General features: G+C 34.6%; 1 protein-coding gene across 7 annotated transcripts in view; it reads left to right on the top strand.

The window, feature by feature from the left end:
• DGKB (diacylglycerol kinase beta) overlaps positions 1–20,381 on the top strand; it is a 347,802-nt gene that overhangs the window by 193,684 nt on the left and 133,737 nt on the right. For all 7 annotated transcript variants that reach the window (XM_021388186.1, XM_021388187.1, XM_021388184.1 and 4 more), the window contains one exon: positions 11,937–12,001. In XM_021388186.1, the coding sequence (XP_021243861.1) occupies positions 11,937–12,001 (65 nt within the window). The remainder of the gene's footprint in view (positions 1–11,936; positions 12,002–20,381) is intronic.

Below are 20,381 nucleotides of genomic sequence, written 5' to 3'. Positions count from 1 at the left end.
TATTGTTATGCCCCAGTCCCACTACAAGAATCTTTGTGTCCCAAACATCCTTCTGGTGAGCACAGCAACAAAGGCCAATGATGCTGTGAGTCCTTGGGATATTCTATGATTCTATTCAGTGAAAAAGGAAGGTAGCTTGCCATCTGTAACAGATGTGCAGAAAATAACTATCTGTCCTGGAGTTCGTAGAAGCTGTCTCGTTCAGATTCTTTGCTATGAAGTATGATGTACCTGACTTTGACCATGGTAGTCTCCTGAACTGATCTGCAGAACCTGAAATGACCATGTCTGCAGATTTTCAACATGACAGAGTTTTCTAGTCATGTGTTAAAACTGTGGTATACGTGCAAATAAAAGTGTAGTTTGCTATTTTTGCATATATATACCTAGCTCACATATGGTTGGATATTCCATGGCTCATTTCAGACTGGATACTGGCTTCATAGAAGAAAGAAACAAGAGTTTCTTGCCTCACTCTGCTTGTTCCTGCCTCTGCTCTACAGCTGGCTGCGCTGCTAGTTTGATGGTACAATTGCTTGGGGAGTAACTGTGAACTAGATAATTATTCTGTGGAATTGTACCCCAAAATTTAGGATAAACTTAGCCTGTTGGACAACCTCATCTCTGTTGTAAATTCTTAGTATATGGGATGTGTGTGTAATGAGTTTTTAAACAGATGTAGAATCCTCCTAAATAATTTGAGGTTGAGAATAGGACACTGGAATAACATATTCCAGCAGCTACCATGAAAAAAGCTACTGTGAAAGCCGTAAGTTGCTAAACAACCATGACGCACTGAGCCTGTCCAGATGGTTAAGCAAAAACCATTAAGCAAGTACATGCTTTGAGGGGGATATTTTCTGACTAGAAAACTTGAAGTATTTCTCAGCTCCACTCATCATACACTTCTCTAAAATTTTTCAGCAGTGTGGCAGTCTTGTTTCTATGACATGTGAAAGGCAGTAGGGGCATTTCTTTAACACTCCATGCAGGACCAGTGCAGCAGTTCTGAAGCAATTTGGACATAATGATTTCTTGGGTTGAAAATTCGTTGTGTATGCAATGAAATTAAAGGGTTGTAGTGGAGTTTCTGTGTTTTTAACTACATCAATAACGTTTTTTTTATTTTGGTATGAGATTGTTTAATAGTGAGGTAATATTGCACAAGGCAACAGTACAATATAGACTTGGTAGTTACTAAAGTTACTAGATGCTTTTTTCCTTTATCTGAAGCTGATCTTAACTACACAGTAGTTTTGCTAACATAAGTTTATAATTTTTAATTTTTAGTGAATTGACTGAATAAAGGGCACTTTTTTGTTGTTATTGTTTGTAAGTATCATTAGCATTTCAATAATAATATTTTCGCTTTACACAACATAATAGAACTTCTCTGTGGAATAAATAGATATATTTAACTTCAAAGCACTTCAATGTCCAGAGATGACAGAAATGGGTACTGAATAACCTCTGTGTTCCACATATCTTACTTATTCAAAGCAGGCTTAGAGAAAGCTTGATCTGTTTAAGGAGGAAAACATATGTGTATCAGTTTTGTAAAATTTGACTACACCTACCATCAACCCTTGTTCACATTTTGGCATGAATTAATACTGCGTCATATATCAAAATACTAATGTTAAAAAAAGCATTTAATTTATAAGCCATGGTTTGTTGGAATACAGGATCTTGTTATTCATACCAAATGTATTTTTTCAGCTGCTAAACAGTCAGTAAAATGACTTCTAGTTCCATTTTTTAATCTAATTTGTAATTCAGGTAGGCATTATTGCATAGTTTAGATGTTTAACTTGAGAGCAATTGATATCGAATACTGTTTATATGAACTAATTATGCTCTGGGATCACAGGCATATTTCAGAGAGCATTAACATCTATTTTTCATGGAACTGTTGGTCATTGCCATGCTGTGAGTGATTTGGTTTTGTACTCCAGGAGAGTCTGGCCACTTGTGCTGTGTATAAAGATGAGCATACATTCACCTTTAAAGTTACAAATTTCAATAACAAAAACAGTAAAAGCAGTGTCTAATCTTTTAAGGCCTAATATTTAAATGAATTGTTTACTTTCATTTTATTTGTGCAGTTCCCTTGTAGATACTCATAGAAACCACTCTGGTGGGGGCAATCTTGGAATTCACCAGCTTAGATTTACCTCACATGGATCTAACTCATAATTCTTGGAGTCTCCTTAGATTTGCAGGTATTTTCAATCTACCTGTTAAATACTCTTATTTTAGTTTGATACAAACCCATTTCTTACATTTTTCCTATGACCTCGTTCTGCTACAGGGCAACCTAGCTCTTTTCCATTAGCCGTAAGCACTGGGAAGAACAAAACCATGTATAGGTACTTCCATTAGACTCCTTCACTATTTTTTAATAGCCTGAAGTACTCAAAGACTATGCATACATCTAACACACTTAAATCGCAGAATAACAGAATTGTAAGAGTTGGAGTGGACCTCTGGAGATCATCTAGTCCAAATCCCCTGAAAACAACAACTAACAACAAAATGGAGAAGACTGTAAAAGTAAAGAATGCATTGCAGTAAGAAAAGGTGAATAAGGCAATCCCAAAATCTTTCCAAGCAAGAAGTTTCACAGAGATGAAAAACACTTTAATATGAAATTCATAGTCACGAGAAAAGGAAAAAAAAACTTGTGTCTGATAGTTGTAGGTTTACTTAGTTGACGATAGCACTGGTGAAGACAATAACAAGAAAATGAAGTAAAAAGATTCAAATAATATTTTTATCAAGGCAGTACACAGGTGCAGATATTGAGGAAAAGACTAGGCATTTTCATATTTTTCCCAGGGTCCTGAAGAAGCTGTCCAGTATGATTGCCAAGCCACCCTCCATCATATTTGAAAAGTCCCTAGTGACTGGAAAAAGGGAAACATCACTTCCATTTTGAAGAAAGGGAGAAAGGAAGACCTAGTGAACTACAGGCTGGTGAGCCTCATGCCTGTGCTTGGAAAGATCATAGAGAAGATCTCCCCTGGAAGAGATGTTAAGGCACATGTGAGATTTCAGTCTGGAGAAGAGGACGCTCAGGGGAAACCTTATCACTCTCTATAACTACCTGAAGGGAGGTTGTAGTGAGTTGGGGGTCAGCCTCTTCTCTCTTGTAACTAGTGTCAGGATGAGGGGGAATGGCTTCAAGTTGCACGAGGGGAGATTTAGGCTGGACATTAGGAAATACTACTTTTCTGAAAGAGTGGTCAGGCGCTGGAACGGGCTGCCCAGGGAGGTGGTGGAGTCACCGTCCCTGGAGGTGTTCAAGAAACGTTTAGATATAGCATTGAGAGACATGGTTTAGTGGGGTTATTGGTGATAGGTGGATGGTTGGACTAGGTGATCTTGTAGGTCTTTTCCAACCTAGCTAATTCTATGATTCTATGAGCAGGTGATCCAAGACAGCCAACTTGGCTTCACCGAGGGCAGATCATAATCAATCCGGTGTCCTTCTGTTATGGATGGACTTGTGCAAGGCTTTGACATGGTCCTGCACCACATCCTTATCTTGAATTGGAGAGAGGTAGATTTGAAGGCTGGACTGTTTGGTGAATAAAGAATTGGTTGAGAGGTTGAAGCCAGAGAGTTGTGGTCAACAGCTTTATGCCCAGGTGGAGGCTGATGACAAGCAGTGTCCTCCAGGGATCCGTCTTGGGACCAGTGTTCTTCAATATCTTTATCAATGACCTAGATAATGGGAATAAGTGCACCCCAGAAAGTATGCTGATAACACCAAGCTGAGGGGTGCAGTTAACACAATAGAAGAAAGGTATCTGGACAGGCTTTACAAGTGGGCCCTCATGAACCTAATAAGGTTCAACGAGGCCCAGTGCAAAATGTTGCACTTGAGTTGGGGCTATCCCACCAATGTGTACAGACTGAGAGAAGAACTCATTGACAGCAGCCCTGACAAGAAGGATTTGGAGGTCCTGGGGGATGAAAAACTGGACATGAGCCAGCAGGGGTGGCCAGCAGGGCGTGAGAGGTGATTGTCCCCCTCTATTCTGCCCTTGTGAGGCCTCATCTGGTGTACTGCACCTTGGGGCCTCCAGTACAGGAAGGATATGGAGCTGCTGGAGGGGGTCCAGAGAAGGGCCATGAAGATGATTAGAGGGCTGGAGCACCTCTCCTATGAAGAAAGGTTGAGGGATCTCAGCTTGTTTACCTTGGGGAAGAGATGGCTCTAGTGAGACTTTATTGCAGCCTTCCAGTAGTTGAAGGGAGCTTATGAGAGGAAATTTAGATTAGATGTTAGAAATTCTTCTCTCAGAGGATAGTGAGACATTGGAGCAGATTGTCCAAAGAAGCTGTAGATGCCCCAACCCTGGAGGTGTTCAAGGCTTGGCTGGATGGGGCCCTAGGCAGCCTGATCTAGTGGGTGACAACCCTTCCCATGACAAAGTGGTTGAAATCAGATGATCTTTAAGGCCCCTCCCTTCCAAGCCAAGCCATTCTATAATTTTCTATATGAAAAAAGAAGCTATATTAAAAAAACGTGACAGAGAGGGTCCTAAATGTTAGTTGTAAATCAAAAGCGAGACTATCTGTAGCTAAATAATCTAACATCTAGCCCTAATTTATGAGTATGATGTTTACTTTTTGTATAAACTAATATTTGCTTGATAGGGAAGATAATAAATAATATTCTTATGCAAAAATTTAAATTTCAAATTGAAAACATAATGAATGAGGAAAACAGTGACCTTTTTCAATTAAAAGAAAAATATTCTTTCAGAGTGTAAATCAAGGAGAGATGTTAGAGTAGTTTGCATATTTCTTATAAAATTAAATATCTGCTATGGAAACAAATGAATAATATAAATATGTATTAAAATAATAAGGCTCTGTTGCCAAGGCTTTGACTAATAAGTTATGGGAAGTTGCTAAGAAGTCAGGTGAACATTTATAATTTGATCCCTATCAAACAAATGAGCATATAAAGCGGATGGAGATATGAGATTTGTCTTGGACTCCAGTGAAGATTTCAGAAGACTGCTTTGACTATTCAAAGCTTCATAAAGTTAAGAAGGTAGATTTGCTAAGCTTCTTGTATGAGTAGTACCAAAAGATTTCTAAATAATGACTCAAATTGGAAACTCATCTACATACTTTTTGGAAGAACTTTTCCAAGGAGCTTGTTTCTTACCATTGATCATAATGGGAGGATAGAGAGTTCACTCTTCCAGTTTCGGCACTTAATTTAAAGGCCTAAATTTAGCCTCTGAGAATGGTACTCTAATGCCAAATTAAATGAAGCTCAAGATGAAAATTCCCAAAGGGATGTATATATATTAATTTAGGACAGAGATTAAAAACCATAAATAAATTGAGTTTAAATTTTCAAGACAGTGTACAAGCAACTATTCTTTATCCCAGATATGTTTTTTCTCTGTTCTAATTTTTAGTGTGATGACAATAATTAGTATTTTTAAAAAATTGCATATTAATTGATTTTTTTGGAGAACTACTTACTTTCCTCAGAATTGCTAAAATGCTGGAAATTAAATTCTAGGCATTTGTTTCAAGCTAGACAGGTTCTAAGTATGAACTCCATTTCTGTAGTTTTTATATATATCTTTAAGACATTTATGTTTCTGAAGAAGAGCTATAGTAACAACCATTTTCAGTGCACTGTATTAATTATATTGACTTTCAGTCTGTGCTGTGACCTTGATTGTTTTATGCTCAAACTCATTGTGCAGAATAATTTGGGACAATTTCAATGTAGTTCTCTGTCAGCAGTTATCAGAAATGGTACTAAAAGTTTACCACGGAGATCTTTTTAATACACAAGATATTTCATATACTCTCTATGTGGCTATGTTGGATAATTGCCATATGGTCACTTTTCTTCTCTTTTTAGTATCCACATAGACTCAGCATGGATCTAGAAGAACCCTTCTCTAGTTACAGCAAATGTAGGATCACCAGATATTATGAAATGAAGATGTGCTCTGTAACATACCATCAGCAGAGCTCCTGTTAAAGACTGCATGCATCACGAGTCTTGGGAAACTGTTCATTTTATTCATCTAGTCTTTGAATAACCTTTCATGTCTTATCTCTCAGTTTTCTTGGATTGTCCTAGAATTTGGTGGTGACTTAAAAAATGGATGCATAAAAATTTAGCATCAGTTTCTAAAAAGCAAAATAGCTCCTCTAAGAAAGTTCTTTAGATACTAATACTAAAGCTTGTTATGCAAAACTGGGCCCTGAACTTGCCCTGCATGGTTGGGACACCTAGTCACCTTGAGTTAAATGACAGTTTGCAGTAGTAAATTCTGATGAGACGATTTGTGTACATGGTCACTATTAGTATGCCTTAGATTTATACATTAACAGAACTTTTTTTCTTTTTTCCACAAATGCATCTTTTTCTGTAAAACGGATTTCAGTTTGTTTGTACAAAGCATTTCTAGTACCAAATGGTGTATATTTAACATCATAAGAGAGATCTGACTTCAAAAGAAAAGGAAGAGGGAATGTGTTTGCATTTGAAGGCCTGCTCCAGATATTTCATTACGGTTTCTAGATGCACCATCCTCTAGTCCTTTGCCCATCATTTATAAATACTGTGCTTACTCATGTTTCATCCTAGAGATACTACCTATTTAAATAGGTAATTAGTAATACATGTACAATAATTAGTAATACATGTACAGCTGAAATGTATTTAAATATGACCATCAGAGGGCTGTCAAGAATATCACTGACAAAATGAATAGCATTATCTTGACAGTTTCTGTATTTTTCTTGGAAAACCAGGAACACGAGTTTCTCAATTTTTTTCTCAGATTTTAGTTTAGCTTTTAGTTAGCTGTATCAAAATTAGTTTGAAAGCTCTTCTTTACAATCATCTTCTTGAACTATCACCTTTCTCTGATATATAGGCTCAGAACATCACTAGAAACGAAGATATTTCACAAAAAATTAGTATATGGATTTTTTTTCTCAATATCTTTTACTTTGGCTCTCAGGTTAATGTGTGTAATTTAATTAAAAATATCTGGCAGTCAAACATGAAGCAATGACATCTGGATTCAAACAAGGCAGGGCCTGAAGCATTTTGGGTACCTTTCTCTAGATTTGGATCATTTTAATATTTCATTATTATCCTGGTACTGTTTTCTCATCTAAGACGGTTGATTATTATGAGGTGGGAAACATTAAAAACAAAGAATGTATCGATATATATATATATTTTTTCATGTATATGGAAAAAATGGATAGGCAATCAAAAGGGCATTTATCTAGAAAATCATTTTTATTCTGAAGCCACTGCAACAAATTTTTTTAATCTCTTTTCAGTGATATTTTTGTACTTCTATACTATTTCGTATTAATAATTGATATGAGCTAACTGGTTGTTCAGGTTAGATTTGCATTCTGATCCAAAGACTACAGGTTACCGAATTATCTTTTAAGCTTCCTAGCCTTGTGGATCCATTAAGCCTTAATTAACGAGAAACCTTAGGAAAAAATAGTCAGACCATTTATATCCAAAGAAGGTGCACATTGGTCATTTGTTTGTTCAACAGCATAAAAATTATTATTTAATGGAAATTTTAATCACAGCAAGCTTATAGATAGACATATATTAAATGTATTAATCTTTCTATAAGGTTATTCACAATGTATAAGGTTACTGCTCTGAAAAGACTGCTTCAGATTGCTTTCCGGTAATGCTAATACCCATTAAAAAGATGAATATATATGTGTGTAAGTCAATCATAAGGTATTAAAGAGGTGTAGCAACTTAAGCTTCTTTTCTTCTTGGCAGGTCACTTTGAGAAATGTCCTAGTTCAATTAAAATATTTTTTCCATTTCCTAGGAGTAGATTCAGATATGCTCTGTCTGTTCTCTATCTTATCTTCACTGTCAGGATTTAAAACAAACCTGAGTGAAATATAAGATGGATAGTCCAGCTACTTCAGATTCTGAACAGATTCAAATTAGAGGTGTGTATATCTTTATATGTTTGTGTGTTAACCGCACATATGTTCAGGCTCAATCTTTAAGAGAGAAAAGTGCCTTTTTTAAGAATATGTTTATAAGTTTGTTACCAGGAAAACAGTAGAATTTAAGCCAGGATAAACTGCATCATGTTCCTCATTGCTTATGTGATTTTTCATCTCTACTTTCACAGTGCTATGATAGTCAACAGAAGTTACCTAAAATAAAATGAAAAGAAATTATCATCATCTAGGCTACTGTCATTTATGACATAAGACATGTAAATGACCATGACATTATTGTGTATCTTAAAAAAGAAATGAAATATTTTAGAATAGTTGCATGCAAGTCAAATATTCATATAGTCTCAGGAATACAAATTTTTCTGATTAATTGCTTAGTTTTATTTATAAATGTTGTGTAGACCGCATTACTTTTTGCACCAGCATTGATTTTTATGTGAAAATCTTCATGGAAAATCTCTCCATCATGGATGTTCACTGCAAAACATTGCAACACTTTAGGTGTAAGATGAGCTTTGTGATTGAGGCATGGATGTAGTGAAAAATGTTACCTTCATATTACAGTAACTGTATAAAACTTTCTTTCTCCTTTAACCTCGCAACAGACCTGACAGTTTATTATTAATAATAAAGCTCTTGAGAAATTTAGTTATGTTTTTGTGCACATATGATGTGTTACTGTTTAAAAACAGAAAATATTTAGACTCAGGTGCAGTGCTGCTGCAAAACAGTATTTCATGCTAGCATAAATATCAATTCCTTAATAAAAAATAATAAATAACACTCATAGATTATATTAATTATATACCACTATCTGATGGTCATGTGATCTTGCTAAAAAAAAAAAAACTATTCACTTGTTACTTTACTAGGTAATATCATTTGAAACTACCTAGTAATGGTAAGCGACTTTGCCTGTGAGTTTGCTTTACTGACTCTGGAGTTTTCATTTTTAAATCAGTTTTATTATCAAATACAAAAACCAATTATCAATTTGACTGGCCATCCACAATATCGGGTACTCAGAAAGGTCAGTATATTACAGTGATGTCACATAGACAGTATTTGGCTTATCATGCATGTGGATATTTCTCTGTTTTTCAGTACCATTAATTAGGTGAATTTAATATCATTCATGACACAAAACGTAATTGTTTATTGTCCCAACAACAGTTACATGCCCCAAGGCATACAGGCTAGTTGCCTCTTTTTGAAATGATTGAAGTCTGCTAAAATTAATGCTAATTCAACTGAAGCATGAACAGCTATCAATGAAGGACCTGCTCTTCTTATCCAGAAATACTTGTAATGATTGTTCCACAGGATTTGTGAATGGCATCTGGTAATTCCTGCAGCTCTAAGGATAGATAACTTTCATTTCTACCTGCTCCAAAGTTCCTGCTTATTTTATTGTTAGAGTTGTTTTTCATTTATTCTAGGCTATATGCTACTATCTTAACAAATGAAAGATAATAGACATTAGAAAACCAGAAAACAGTGTTGTTGTTGTTGTTGTTTTCTCCTCCCTGAAAACAAGGGCTACGTTGTTAACATGCAACTAACACCAACTGGTTTCAGATTATCCTAAAGCATGCATGGAGCAGTGGCTGGAAAGTCCTTGTCTATGAAACTGAAGGCCTACATATGTTGGATATGAAGGTTTAAAAGAGCCGTCCAGCAGTTTAAACCTAAGAAAACCTTACCAGTTCCCCCACTTCCGAGCTAATCTGTGTGTAGTTACTGCTCTGCTTTCCAGTCTATTAACAAAGTCATAGCCTTTCAGCAGGTTTGTAAGGAATTGTTATGACATGTGCTTATCTTGTGTTGGCCCTACCAAAATTAGCTGTGTGTGTTACTTATTTGTAACCTCTCAGCTCATTAAGTTAGTTGATCTACATTGGAGTCAGAAAGTATTCAGGCAGGGGAAAATTTCAGTCAAATCAACCTTGCATAGAAACAACTGCCTGTTTGCCATCTGCAGTGGGCATTGATCCCTAGCTTGTTTGTGCCGTGTATTTGTTATGCATGAGTAAGCACATTAGCCTTTTCATTTCATTCATTAGACAGTTAGTCCCTGATTAGTGTTTCCTAGTTTCTGTCAAATATGCTACTACTCCTTTATTCATTTTGTCTTGAGTTCGTCTTTTTCTTTTGCTTCAACAGAGAGAAGATTAACAGTTAACCACAAGAGCAATTCTTTTTTTTTTTTTTTTTTTTCATATAGAACTGGTGAACCAATGTAGTTTTCTTATGTTGGCTCATCTAATGTGGGATAAAGTATGAATGCTGAGCCTTTCTAAAGTTAACACAGTTACTGTTTTAGTTCAGCTGGTAGGCTTTGTTTAAGAGTGACGTCTTGAGCTTAACTGGCAGCTTTACCTTATGCATCTTCAAGAACTGTGGGGATCACCTGAACATTTGTGGATATTTTCCTTATAAAATCACACTGTACTTAAAAAATAAATTGAAAGTAGTGACAAGTGCAGTTTGAGAGCATTGCACTGAAAGTTTCAGATGACAGAGCAGAACAACCAGGCATTTTATGAACATGAAATGTATGTATGAAAGAAGTATATTAGTCATAGTGTTGTAGCCATGTTTGATATTAGTGATATTATACATCGGCACTAAATACTTGCACGCTTATTTAAGATTTAAACTGAAGATGAATGGCTTAAATAAAAATGATTTTAAACAATATTTTAATCAGCAACAAGATAAAATTTAAGTAAAATATTTCGTTTTCTTTTTTTCCACCAAACGTTAACTCTGATTGTTTGAAAATCATTTAAAATGTTACTAGATGAAGTCTGCAGGCTTCATATTGAATTTGATACTTCTCTCTAATTCTTAGTTTTTATATTTCTATAATCTTTTAAGTTGTTTCTCATCTGTGATAGATGATTATAGTGAAAAATTTATTTGTGGCTTTTGTTGAGCTGTATTTACATGGAAACTAGAATTCATTTAAAATTCTTGCTTTGCACACGTATATCTCATATATGAAGTATTTTAAGACATACTTGTGAAAACAATCCAACGTTTACCATCTCTTACAAGACTATAGAAGTGGTAGATTTCATATTCTCATGCCTCATTTCACTGAATTGTAGAATTATTAAGCAAAATAAATATTTCATATCTATAATGAAGAAAACATTTTCATACTTTCAAAGGAGACGTATAAATGCTGGGAAAAATGATTCTAGCATATCAGCAACTTCCACCACTACAGTTGTTTGATTACCTTTAAAATGCTGTACACATATGTATTTTATTTTGGTCTTTCATTTCTAATTCACATTTGATTCTACTATTAGCATCATTTTCTATTTTTTGAAACACTTTAATAATACGTAAAATATATTCTTAATTAACAAGATTCTTTTCTGTACTAAAAATCCATCTTTCCCCCCCATCATTTCCAATGCAATAAAGGATATATTATCATTTATTTCCATTTTCTGCAAAATCCTATAGAAAGCTATTGAACGATCTTATGCAAATGTCAAGCTGTATACGTTTAACTCTATTAAAACTATCACTCAGCTTTACTAGAGCTTCATATACTTTATTTAGCATTCCAACAACAACAATAAAAACAACATAAAAGAACAGTGAAGAGCGCTGTTGTAAATCTTCTGTGGATCTGGATGATATTTGCTATAAAGAAGGTGAAGACCCTTTCAGTAGACATAGCTATCATGTCTGATTTGTAAAAGTGGAGAATGTAATAAGAGTAGTGAATTAATTATTTTCAGATAGATCCTGTTCTTGGAACATTGTACCTGTAAACTTTATAAGTGGTCAGAAAATGATAGTAAAACACCTCACAAACAATATGCCTTGATTACAGTTTTTGTCTTCTGTTTTCTAATTTTTCTTTCATGATAGATATACAGTTTTCTTTTTCCTGTTAGGATGCTTCCATTGCCCACAGATTCCACATCATGAGAGAAAAACATCCAGAGAAGTTCAACAGTAGGTAAGAATTTCAAAATGCTTACGTGTGAAAAGATTGTGTCTATGTCTTTGAGGTATGTTCTGTAAGGGGTTAAATCTTGCACAGCCTTTAAAATATTGATTCTCATAAAAGAGAGGAAATCAGTGCATTTTGTATTAAGTATATGCTCCCAGACTGCTTGTAGCGTAACTGTTTTATATCTGGTATTTCAACTGAAATGAATAGGATTATAAATAAACTGTTCTCACATGCAAAATGTTTGACTTGTAAGACTAGCATGGACAAGATGATGCATTGTGGTATCTGAGGATCTCTGAATTGACACTTTGCCATTAGGCACTGAAGAACACTTATTAGACAGCTGCAGATGGTGGTCCTTATGTTTCATTCCCACACGCACACTGGTACATTGACAGGAGGCTCTTCCATATATACTCTTAGTAAGGGCAAGTGAATGCCATTTTACACATAAATGCTTTTATCATTAAACAGCTTTGGATATATAAAAAAGTCAGGAATGAGACTTTGCATCTGTTCCTTGTGTTGCTTTTTGAATTTAGAATTTATCTCTGAGCTTTTCTGGATATTAAAAATGTATTACAACATGTACTGCAAAATCACCTTCTTTCAATATCTAGTTTGTTGAGTAGATAATATTCATAATGCAGTGCTTATGTTTGTCTCTCTCTATTTAGGTAATTTAGCACATCAGTTGTGATGGGTAAAAGCAACATTTCAGAAACTTTAATTAAGACTTAAAGGCACGTGGGAAGAGGAAATTAAGATATGAAGTTATTAGGAACATAATGGGAATATCTAGGAATAATCATTGAAACAAATATTTTGTCATACCCACAGATTTTTTTTAATTTCCATCATAGTCAACTGGAAGATCTTACGTAGAGGCCAATCTTCATAGACCTTAGGATGATAAAATATTTTGTTTGTACAGCCTCATTACAGCTGTATAGACTGATGCTTGCATATGTTTGAATATTATCTAATTTGCTGATTTCATGTTGCAAGTATAAATTTTACACTTAAAAGTCCAAGATGGGGACTTTTTCCTTAAATCCTCATCTAGGCAATTATGTACTAGTATCTATGCAATGATATACAAGAACTCAAGTATATATTTCTCTTTGAGCTCCACAGTAAACATTTAAATTATATTACCTCCTCTTCCTACCTCCTTTGCTTCTCACTTTGTAAGAATTATACTATGAAAAGATCTGAACTTAAGTCTGATCTGCACACCCAAATCTATTAGTCATTCAGTCATTCACTAAGACTGGAGATATTGGACATTTAGCAAATGCAAATATTCTAGGCCCTGAAGATGAAGCTAGTTTATCAGTAGTCTTTCTGCATATTTTCAGCAGTTGGCAATTATAATTTATAAAAAGCTCAGCTAATAACATGAGTTTCAGTTCAGATTTCATGTCACAATAAATCATGTGCCATTAATAACATCTGCTAGCAGACTCACCTTGAAATTCATCTATATTTTAAGGAACCTGATATTTCTAACACTATCTTAAGGAAATTAACTACAAAAATATATAGTTCAAGTCCCTATGTGCTTTGGTACTGTGGTATTGAAAGAACTTGAAAAAAGTAATGATTCTTAGGCTGCTTAAAGACTATTTAGAAAGATCATGCATTTCTAAAAAATAATGTAAAGATTTTATCAAAGTATTGTAGCAGAGACTGATTTTTTAAAGGTTACTTCTTCTGTAAAATAACAAAAAATGTGGATTTCTATTACTGTTGAATAGAATATTCCAAATGCTGTTAGTTCACATAAGTTGCTCCAAAAGTAATGCCTCCTATTTACTTCCATGATAATTAGAGCAGTTGCAAAGAGCACAACTCTGTCTGATAGAGCAAATTCTTATCTGCAAAAGACTATTTTTCAACATCAGCACCGCCACTAGCTATGCATTTTTGTCAGTGATGAATAAGAGCCTGCATGTTGCATTCATAAAAATTTGCACCAGCAGAGGTGACCCACTGCTGAAATGCACCACCCACTGCCTTGCTGTAATCACATCTGCTGCTAGGTCTCCATAAACATTCAGCAAGCATCAGTGAATGTCAGTGGGCGCAAATTTTTCCACACAGAGGAATTCAGTGCCACACCTTTGCTTTGTACGCACTTCCATGTCAGACTCCATTTTGTCAGACTGCCCCTCTGCTGCAGTCACACGGCAACAAAATATAATGGAATATTGTCGGGAAAGTTCAACCTCTACTGTTGTACCGCCAATATCCATGTCTGACATCATAGGCCAAAATAATAAAATAGGAGGCATTTGGAGGAGGCATACTTTTGGAGCAGCCTTCATAGTTTGTACTTCCATGTGACAAAACTCTGTAATATGTTGTAGCAGCATTTTCCTGTAGTGTATGAAAATAAAACCTTTTTTTTTTTATATTAGACGAAACCCATTTTACCACTTTTTTAACCATTGTGGATTTTTCTGTACATTCTTAATGATTTAGGATTAGCAAGTCAAGCCCAAGTCAGATTTGAAGCCTACTACATAGTTAATAGCAGTTATTCATTTCAGAATCCTGCATTGTTACATGTGAATTTATTAATTTTTTTTGTGGCTTTTTGTTATTTTCCTCTTGCTTGATTTTCCAAAGCTTTGCACTCCTGCTGTTATCAGTTTTGTAAAGCAGATCCTTGCACTGAGGTTCTACTTTGAAAAGGACTATATAAAAAGTTTCCTCGCTGAAAAGAAACTGTGAGTTTATGCTATGTGCAGGGATCTTCGGAAATGCAGAGGTGTTGTATTTGCTTCTTTTATGTGAATTAGATTAAGTTTGTGGTTGGAGAATCATTTGCCTTAAATTGTGGTAATGACGATCCTTACATTGCTAAGACCATTCCTTGATGCACTGATGCCATGTTACATGTGCAATTAGAGCATACTAGCATGGAAAATCCTGATATGCTGTATGTATGAAAACAGAATCTTTCTACACTTGTTTACCTTCTCAGAATGAAGATGGAAACAAATCACAAGGCTTAGAAGGACTTTTTAATTACTACTCAGTGATATTATAGAATGTTTTGGGAGTAGGTGTCCAGTTATTATGAACTCAGGCATGTCTTGAAACTGTGCAGTGCTCCTAGGTATTGGACACAACGACTTAGTACTCATTAAAAATAGAAATTAAATAAAGTGTGGATTTCTGCACTAGAGATTCATAGACATTTAAGTCTTTGAAAAAATCTCAGATTAAGTATACACAAATATTCAAATTTAAAATCCGTATTCTTTTGTTTCTTAAATCTTTGAATGACTTAGAAGTTCCCTGTGCCATTTCAGTGCACCTGTGCACCTCCTGTTTGTTTCTGATTGTTATTAAAGTGAAAGGATGTGCCTTTGTCAAATGGGTTTTCTCTGTTCAGAATCTTCAATTTCACTGAAAAACTTTTAATAAATGTCTTAGTTACTTAAGAATAGTAAGCTGCAATTTAGAATGGCTCCACATGATTTTACAAATAAGGCTTGGTGTAAGTATCTTACAATAATTGTAAAATATTCATTATTTGTTCACAAAGATGGATCTGAAGGAGAAAAATGTTTCTTTTGGTGCTGATCAAATAGAAAATTATGAAAGTGAGGATACAGCAGCTTCCCCACATCTGTCAAAAAAAATGAATCCTAGTAAGCCTTTTCAAGTAATCGTTTCTTATGATCATAAACACACATTATCAGAAACCTGTACCGGTATTGCGTTAAGATTTAAATGTGTTCATTGAAAAAAAAAATAGAATCTTAGCTGTCACAGTACCTACTCTGCAGGTTTGAAGTATGGAGGACTCTGTGTGTAAGATAGCAGGGTTTGCTTCCCAGTATCTCCTGCTTAGAAATAGGGCCAGATTCCCTACTTTAAATGTGGAAGGGATGTGTTAACCTCAGGGGGAAGAAAACTTGCAAAAGACACCATTTCAAGTAACAGTGTCATTAAAGTAGGACATACTGTTGAAATAAGGATTCAGTTAGGCCAAAATGCCCTGCAGGGAGATCTGTGTAAACATCACAGACCCAATGCTGGGAATAACAGATGTATGAGTTATGTGACTGGAATATACACATGGAAACAAAGAAAACATTCAGCAAAATATCATTCAAGTTCACACTAACTATTCTAAAATAATATGATGTAATGCTAATTTGATTCCCTGGTACCCAGTAGCATAGAAGGTGTTTCTTATGCTCTGTAAACTGAAGTAGGATTTATAAATTGCATTTACAGTTTTAAGTGTATTATCTTTGAGATTTTCAAGCATCAGTCAATTTTCCTCTTTTATGAAGAGGAAATCCGTATGCAGAAAAGGTTCCTATTCCTAATAACTCAATTTGTATCACGTTCTTGACCGTGTACTTCTGAGATTCCCTTTCAACTTGTTTACTTATGCTTTTATTTAATCTGGAAAGGCCACTTAAAGTAAAGATGGAGGAAATGGAAGGTAAATGAATCTTTAGCACTTGTTCTTCCATGTGCCCCAACTGAAGTACTTCACAATACTGTGTAGTTATCATAGCGAAGCATCTTCCCTGACCTCAGAAAAAAAAGAAGATAAAAAGGCCTGTCATGTAAGTGCTATTACTGTATTGAAAAGCTGTATCTTAAAATATTTCTAAGCCAGCCAGGCAGCAAAGAAACTAGAACACTTACTACTAAAAACAGGTAGTAGCTCCAGTTTGGTGACTGGAGAAAAAAAAGGTTTAACATTTCTGCTTATTTTTTTGCATAAGGCAACCTCAGTTTAAAAGCAAAACAATTTGTTATGTAGCAAATAAAATGCTATATTCTCAGGTGTACTTAACATCTGTTTTAAAGCTGCCTTATTTTAGCTTTGAATTGAAAAGTCAAAATGTTTCAATTTAAAGAGAACAGAATTATTTTAATATTTTCATTATTCTTCCAGTTTTTCAGCTTAAGCGATGTAGTCTCTTGGGTTGAACCACTAGTACATATTTAGAGTGAATAAACTAAACATCAGATCACAGTTCCTAACTTGAATTGCAGACATTTCAGTCTTTCCTTCAACCTCTCCTCCCTTCCTCATTTTGACAGAGCTGAGAATGCTTAAAAAGAAGGCACTGGCCCCACACAGAGACCAGATTGCAGACATCTGTTACCTGCCCCATTGATCCCACAGGTTTCTTTTCGTAAAAGGATAAAACTCCAGGGAACACCACCTCTGAACTCAGACAGTATTGCTACAATAGTAGGCATCAGAAGAAGCAACTCAAAGCAAAAAAACGTATGACCAAGTCTGAAATAGTTTCGCATTATCCAGAGGTGGTGTGTAGTTACACAGCCTACTCTGTCTAGCTCTTGCTTATAGCATCTATAGACAGGAAGAAAAAAGAAAAAAAAAAAGTAAAGAAGAATCAACATGTTCTTTTGTCAAACTTCGAGCATGGAATAGTATATCTTCACAAAAAACTACCTGCAGTGTATCTTGCATGCTTGAGTTCACTGAGCTGAGACAAATCTAATAATAATTTTGATACTGTAGTCTAGGACTTCACCTAGAGTTATTGAATCCTTAGTGTAAGGATTATGCAGATAACAACTCAATACAGTTTATATCTGCAAAGATACAACAGTATTATATATTTATCAGGTTTTCACAACAGCTCTAGATTCTGCCACATTGCGACATCAGTCAACACAGTAAATTATATTAAAAATGTTTGCTTTTGTTTAGACATCCTTCTTTCATTGAAAATGTAAAAGTCCACAATATATTCCCAAAAGATGCTTAAAGAATTATGCTGATTCAGCTTACCTATGTATATCACCTATACAAAAATAAGCAAAAAAAAAAAAAAAGCAAAAATACAGCACTGTGCAACTCCAGTATCTGTACCTTTCTCTCATAAACAATTTCACTTTTTTGTCATTTCTCTAGAAAGTGCTAAAGGGCTAAGGCCCTCATGCTTGAGACACCTTTTGGTCTACTAAATACTATTCTGTAATGGCTGTGGGGAAGGTTGGTGTGACTGAGAAACCTTAGGTTCATATTCTTGAGGACTAGAGGCAAACCCTTATTTTTATTTATAAAAAACAAATTCTAAGCAGAGGGCTGTGCATCCCCTGTGATTTCAAAGGATATATTTGAAATTAGTGCAGTGTATCAGACTGTATGTGGTGCAATGAATGTTTTCACTTTCAGGGTGCTCTGCTATCAATTTCACTACTGCTAGACTAAAATGGATTCAGGTTTTGTACTGTTAGAATGGTAAGGACTAGCTGTTCAGTGGGCATGTTCATTGGAGGAGACTGTTGTGAAACACTTGCCATTCTGCACTCTTAAATAACTGAAGTAGGTACTCTTATTATTAGTAGTATAATTATAATACTATTAATATTGACAAGATATGGGAATGTTTTTCCTTTAAGGAAATTTAAGGATTTTAAAGAAATGAAATGATATTTAGTTGCTAAATACAGAGTTTCAGTAGAAATTGTGAAGTAGAATGTTATAGGGCAAAAATCACTGCATTGTCTAGAATAGAGGATTGTTCTACATGGCGCACAATGCTATAAAGGAATTGGCCCAGTATGCTTTCTGTGAGTGAAAAACTGTTGATTCACAACAGGTCTATGTGTTTGCCATAGGCTAAGGTCAATAAAATCTAATTTTCTTCAACTGATGTCAGGCTGGCAAAGGATTTTATTGAAGATGTTGTTTCATTACTCAGAGCAGGTCATTGAACCTTTTCAATGGATTGAAGGGCCTGTTGAATGTTCTGTGCATTCTTTAATTAATTAAAAACTACTGCACTTGATTACAGTGCTCTAAACGCAAACTTCACTACATACAAACTAAATCTGAGTCTCTTCCATTGTACAGTCACACCATTTGAAATAAAAAATATTAAATAAGGGAATGATAGAAAAAGCTTTCTGACTACTTTCATTTTTAGTAAATACACACATGATGAATTCTATAGAACAGAAACTCTGTAGCAAAATGGCATAACTACAGCTTGCTATTTGTTGCTTGTTGATAAAGTATGGTCAGGAATTTTTATACAAATGAATAAAGTCTTTTTCCCTGATTTTCATAAGCACAAGCTTAATAATTGTGATACTTGAACTAGTGAATATGAACAGTGTAAATCTGCAGCTGATTCAAACTTCATTTTGGATCAATTAGTCTTCAAAAATCTGAAGTAAATGGCAAATCTTTACACAAGTTTTATGTGGTTATATTTCATGTTCATAACAGATGCTGGGCTTCATAAGCAGTTAAGCAGCAGCCTGTTCTAATATACATTGCCAAACCATCAAAACCTTCTTTCAAAATCCAGTCAAGGTTGCTAAGTGGCCACAGTGCACTTACATATTATATTATTGACAATATCCAAGCCATTAAAAGCAGTGAAATGAATTGTTAAGGAATACATTTTACACTTCCTATTTAATAAATATAAACACATTATTCTTTAGTACAAAGAAATTAAAATTTAATCATGACGTGAAACCCTTTTCTCTGAACTGTGGGTGCTTTATGGGTCTTTTTTTTTTAATCCTTTAATTCCAGTAATTAAGCCCCTATTTTTAGAGACTGTTATTATCCAGGCGTATACTACAATACCCATTGATAATGAGACCCCAAATATTCCTTTAGTACTGCATGGACCAACATGATATAGTGCATGTATTTTTTAGTTGCCTTGTACCTTAGGTGCCTAGAAATTAGGACGTAAATTTGCTTCAGATCCAGATCTTAAATTTGAATACACCGAACTTCCAGTTCTATACTCTGAAATTGCACACTGTTTTGTGTCATGTTGGAGAGACTTAGGTAATTGGAAATAAATGCAAAAAAAAAAAAAAATTGGCCAATCCCTCTAGTCCTAAGCGAAACCTTAGTACTAATTTTCAAAATTAATTTTTAAACAGATTACCTGACCTGAAAAGTAATCCTTTTCAAAAGGATTTCAAAAAGAAATGTGCAAAGCAAATAATATTCTTTCCAAATATGCTGTCATGAGCTATGATTCATGTATCTTACAAAATAAGATAAATCCTATGGATACACTTCAGGTAGAGTTTGTATTGGCATTTGTTTTATATTGTAGCTTCATTAACATAAGATATATTGTTCTAAAGAAAATATTGTGAATATACTGTTTTTTTGTATAATGTAGAACAATGTCATATAATATATGCACGATAGTTTAAGTTCATTTTTATAATTATGTGATAAATTAAGTTTTATGATAGTAGTTCTTGTTACAACCACACTGTGGTTAATTTTGTCTTCAGCATAGTTTACTACTACTACTGTTTTGTTACACCTGATTAGAATTATATAGTCAAAATGAGAAGTATTTATTTTGATATTAATTCTCATTAG

Source organism: Numida meleagris, chromosome 2 (genome assembly GCF_002078875.1).
Source record: "Numida meleagris isolate 19003 breed g44 Domestic line chromosome 2, NumMel1.0, whole genome shotgun sequence".
NCBI lineage: Eukaryota > Metazoa > Chordata > Aves > Galliformes > Numididae > Numida > Numida meleagris.
The sequence above is the reverse complement of the archived record's forward strand: the minus strand, read 5'-3'. Positions and strand labels throughout refer to the sequence as shown.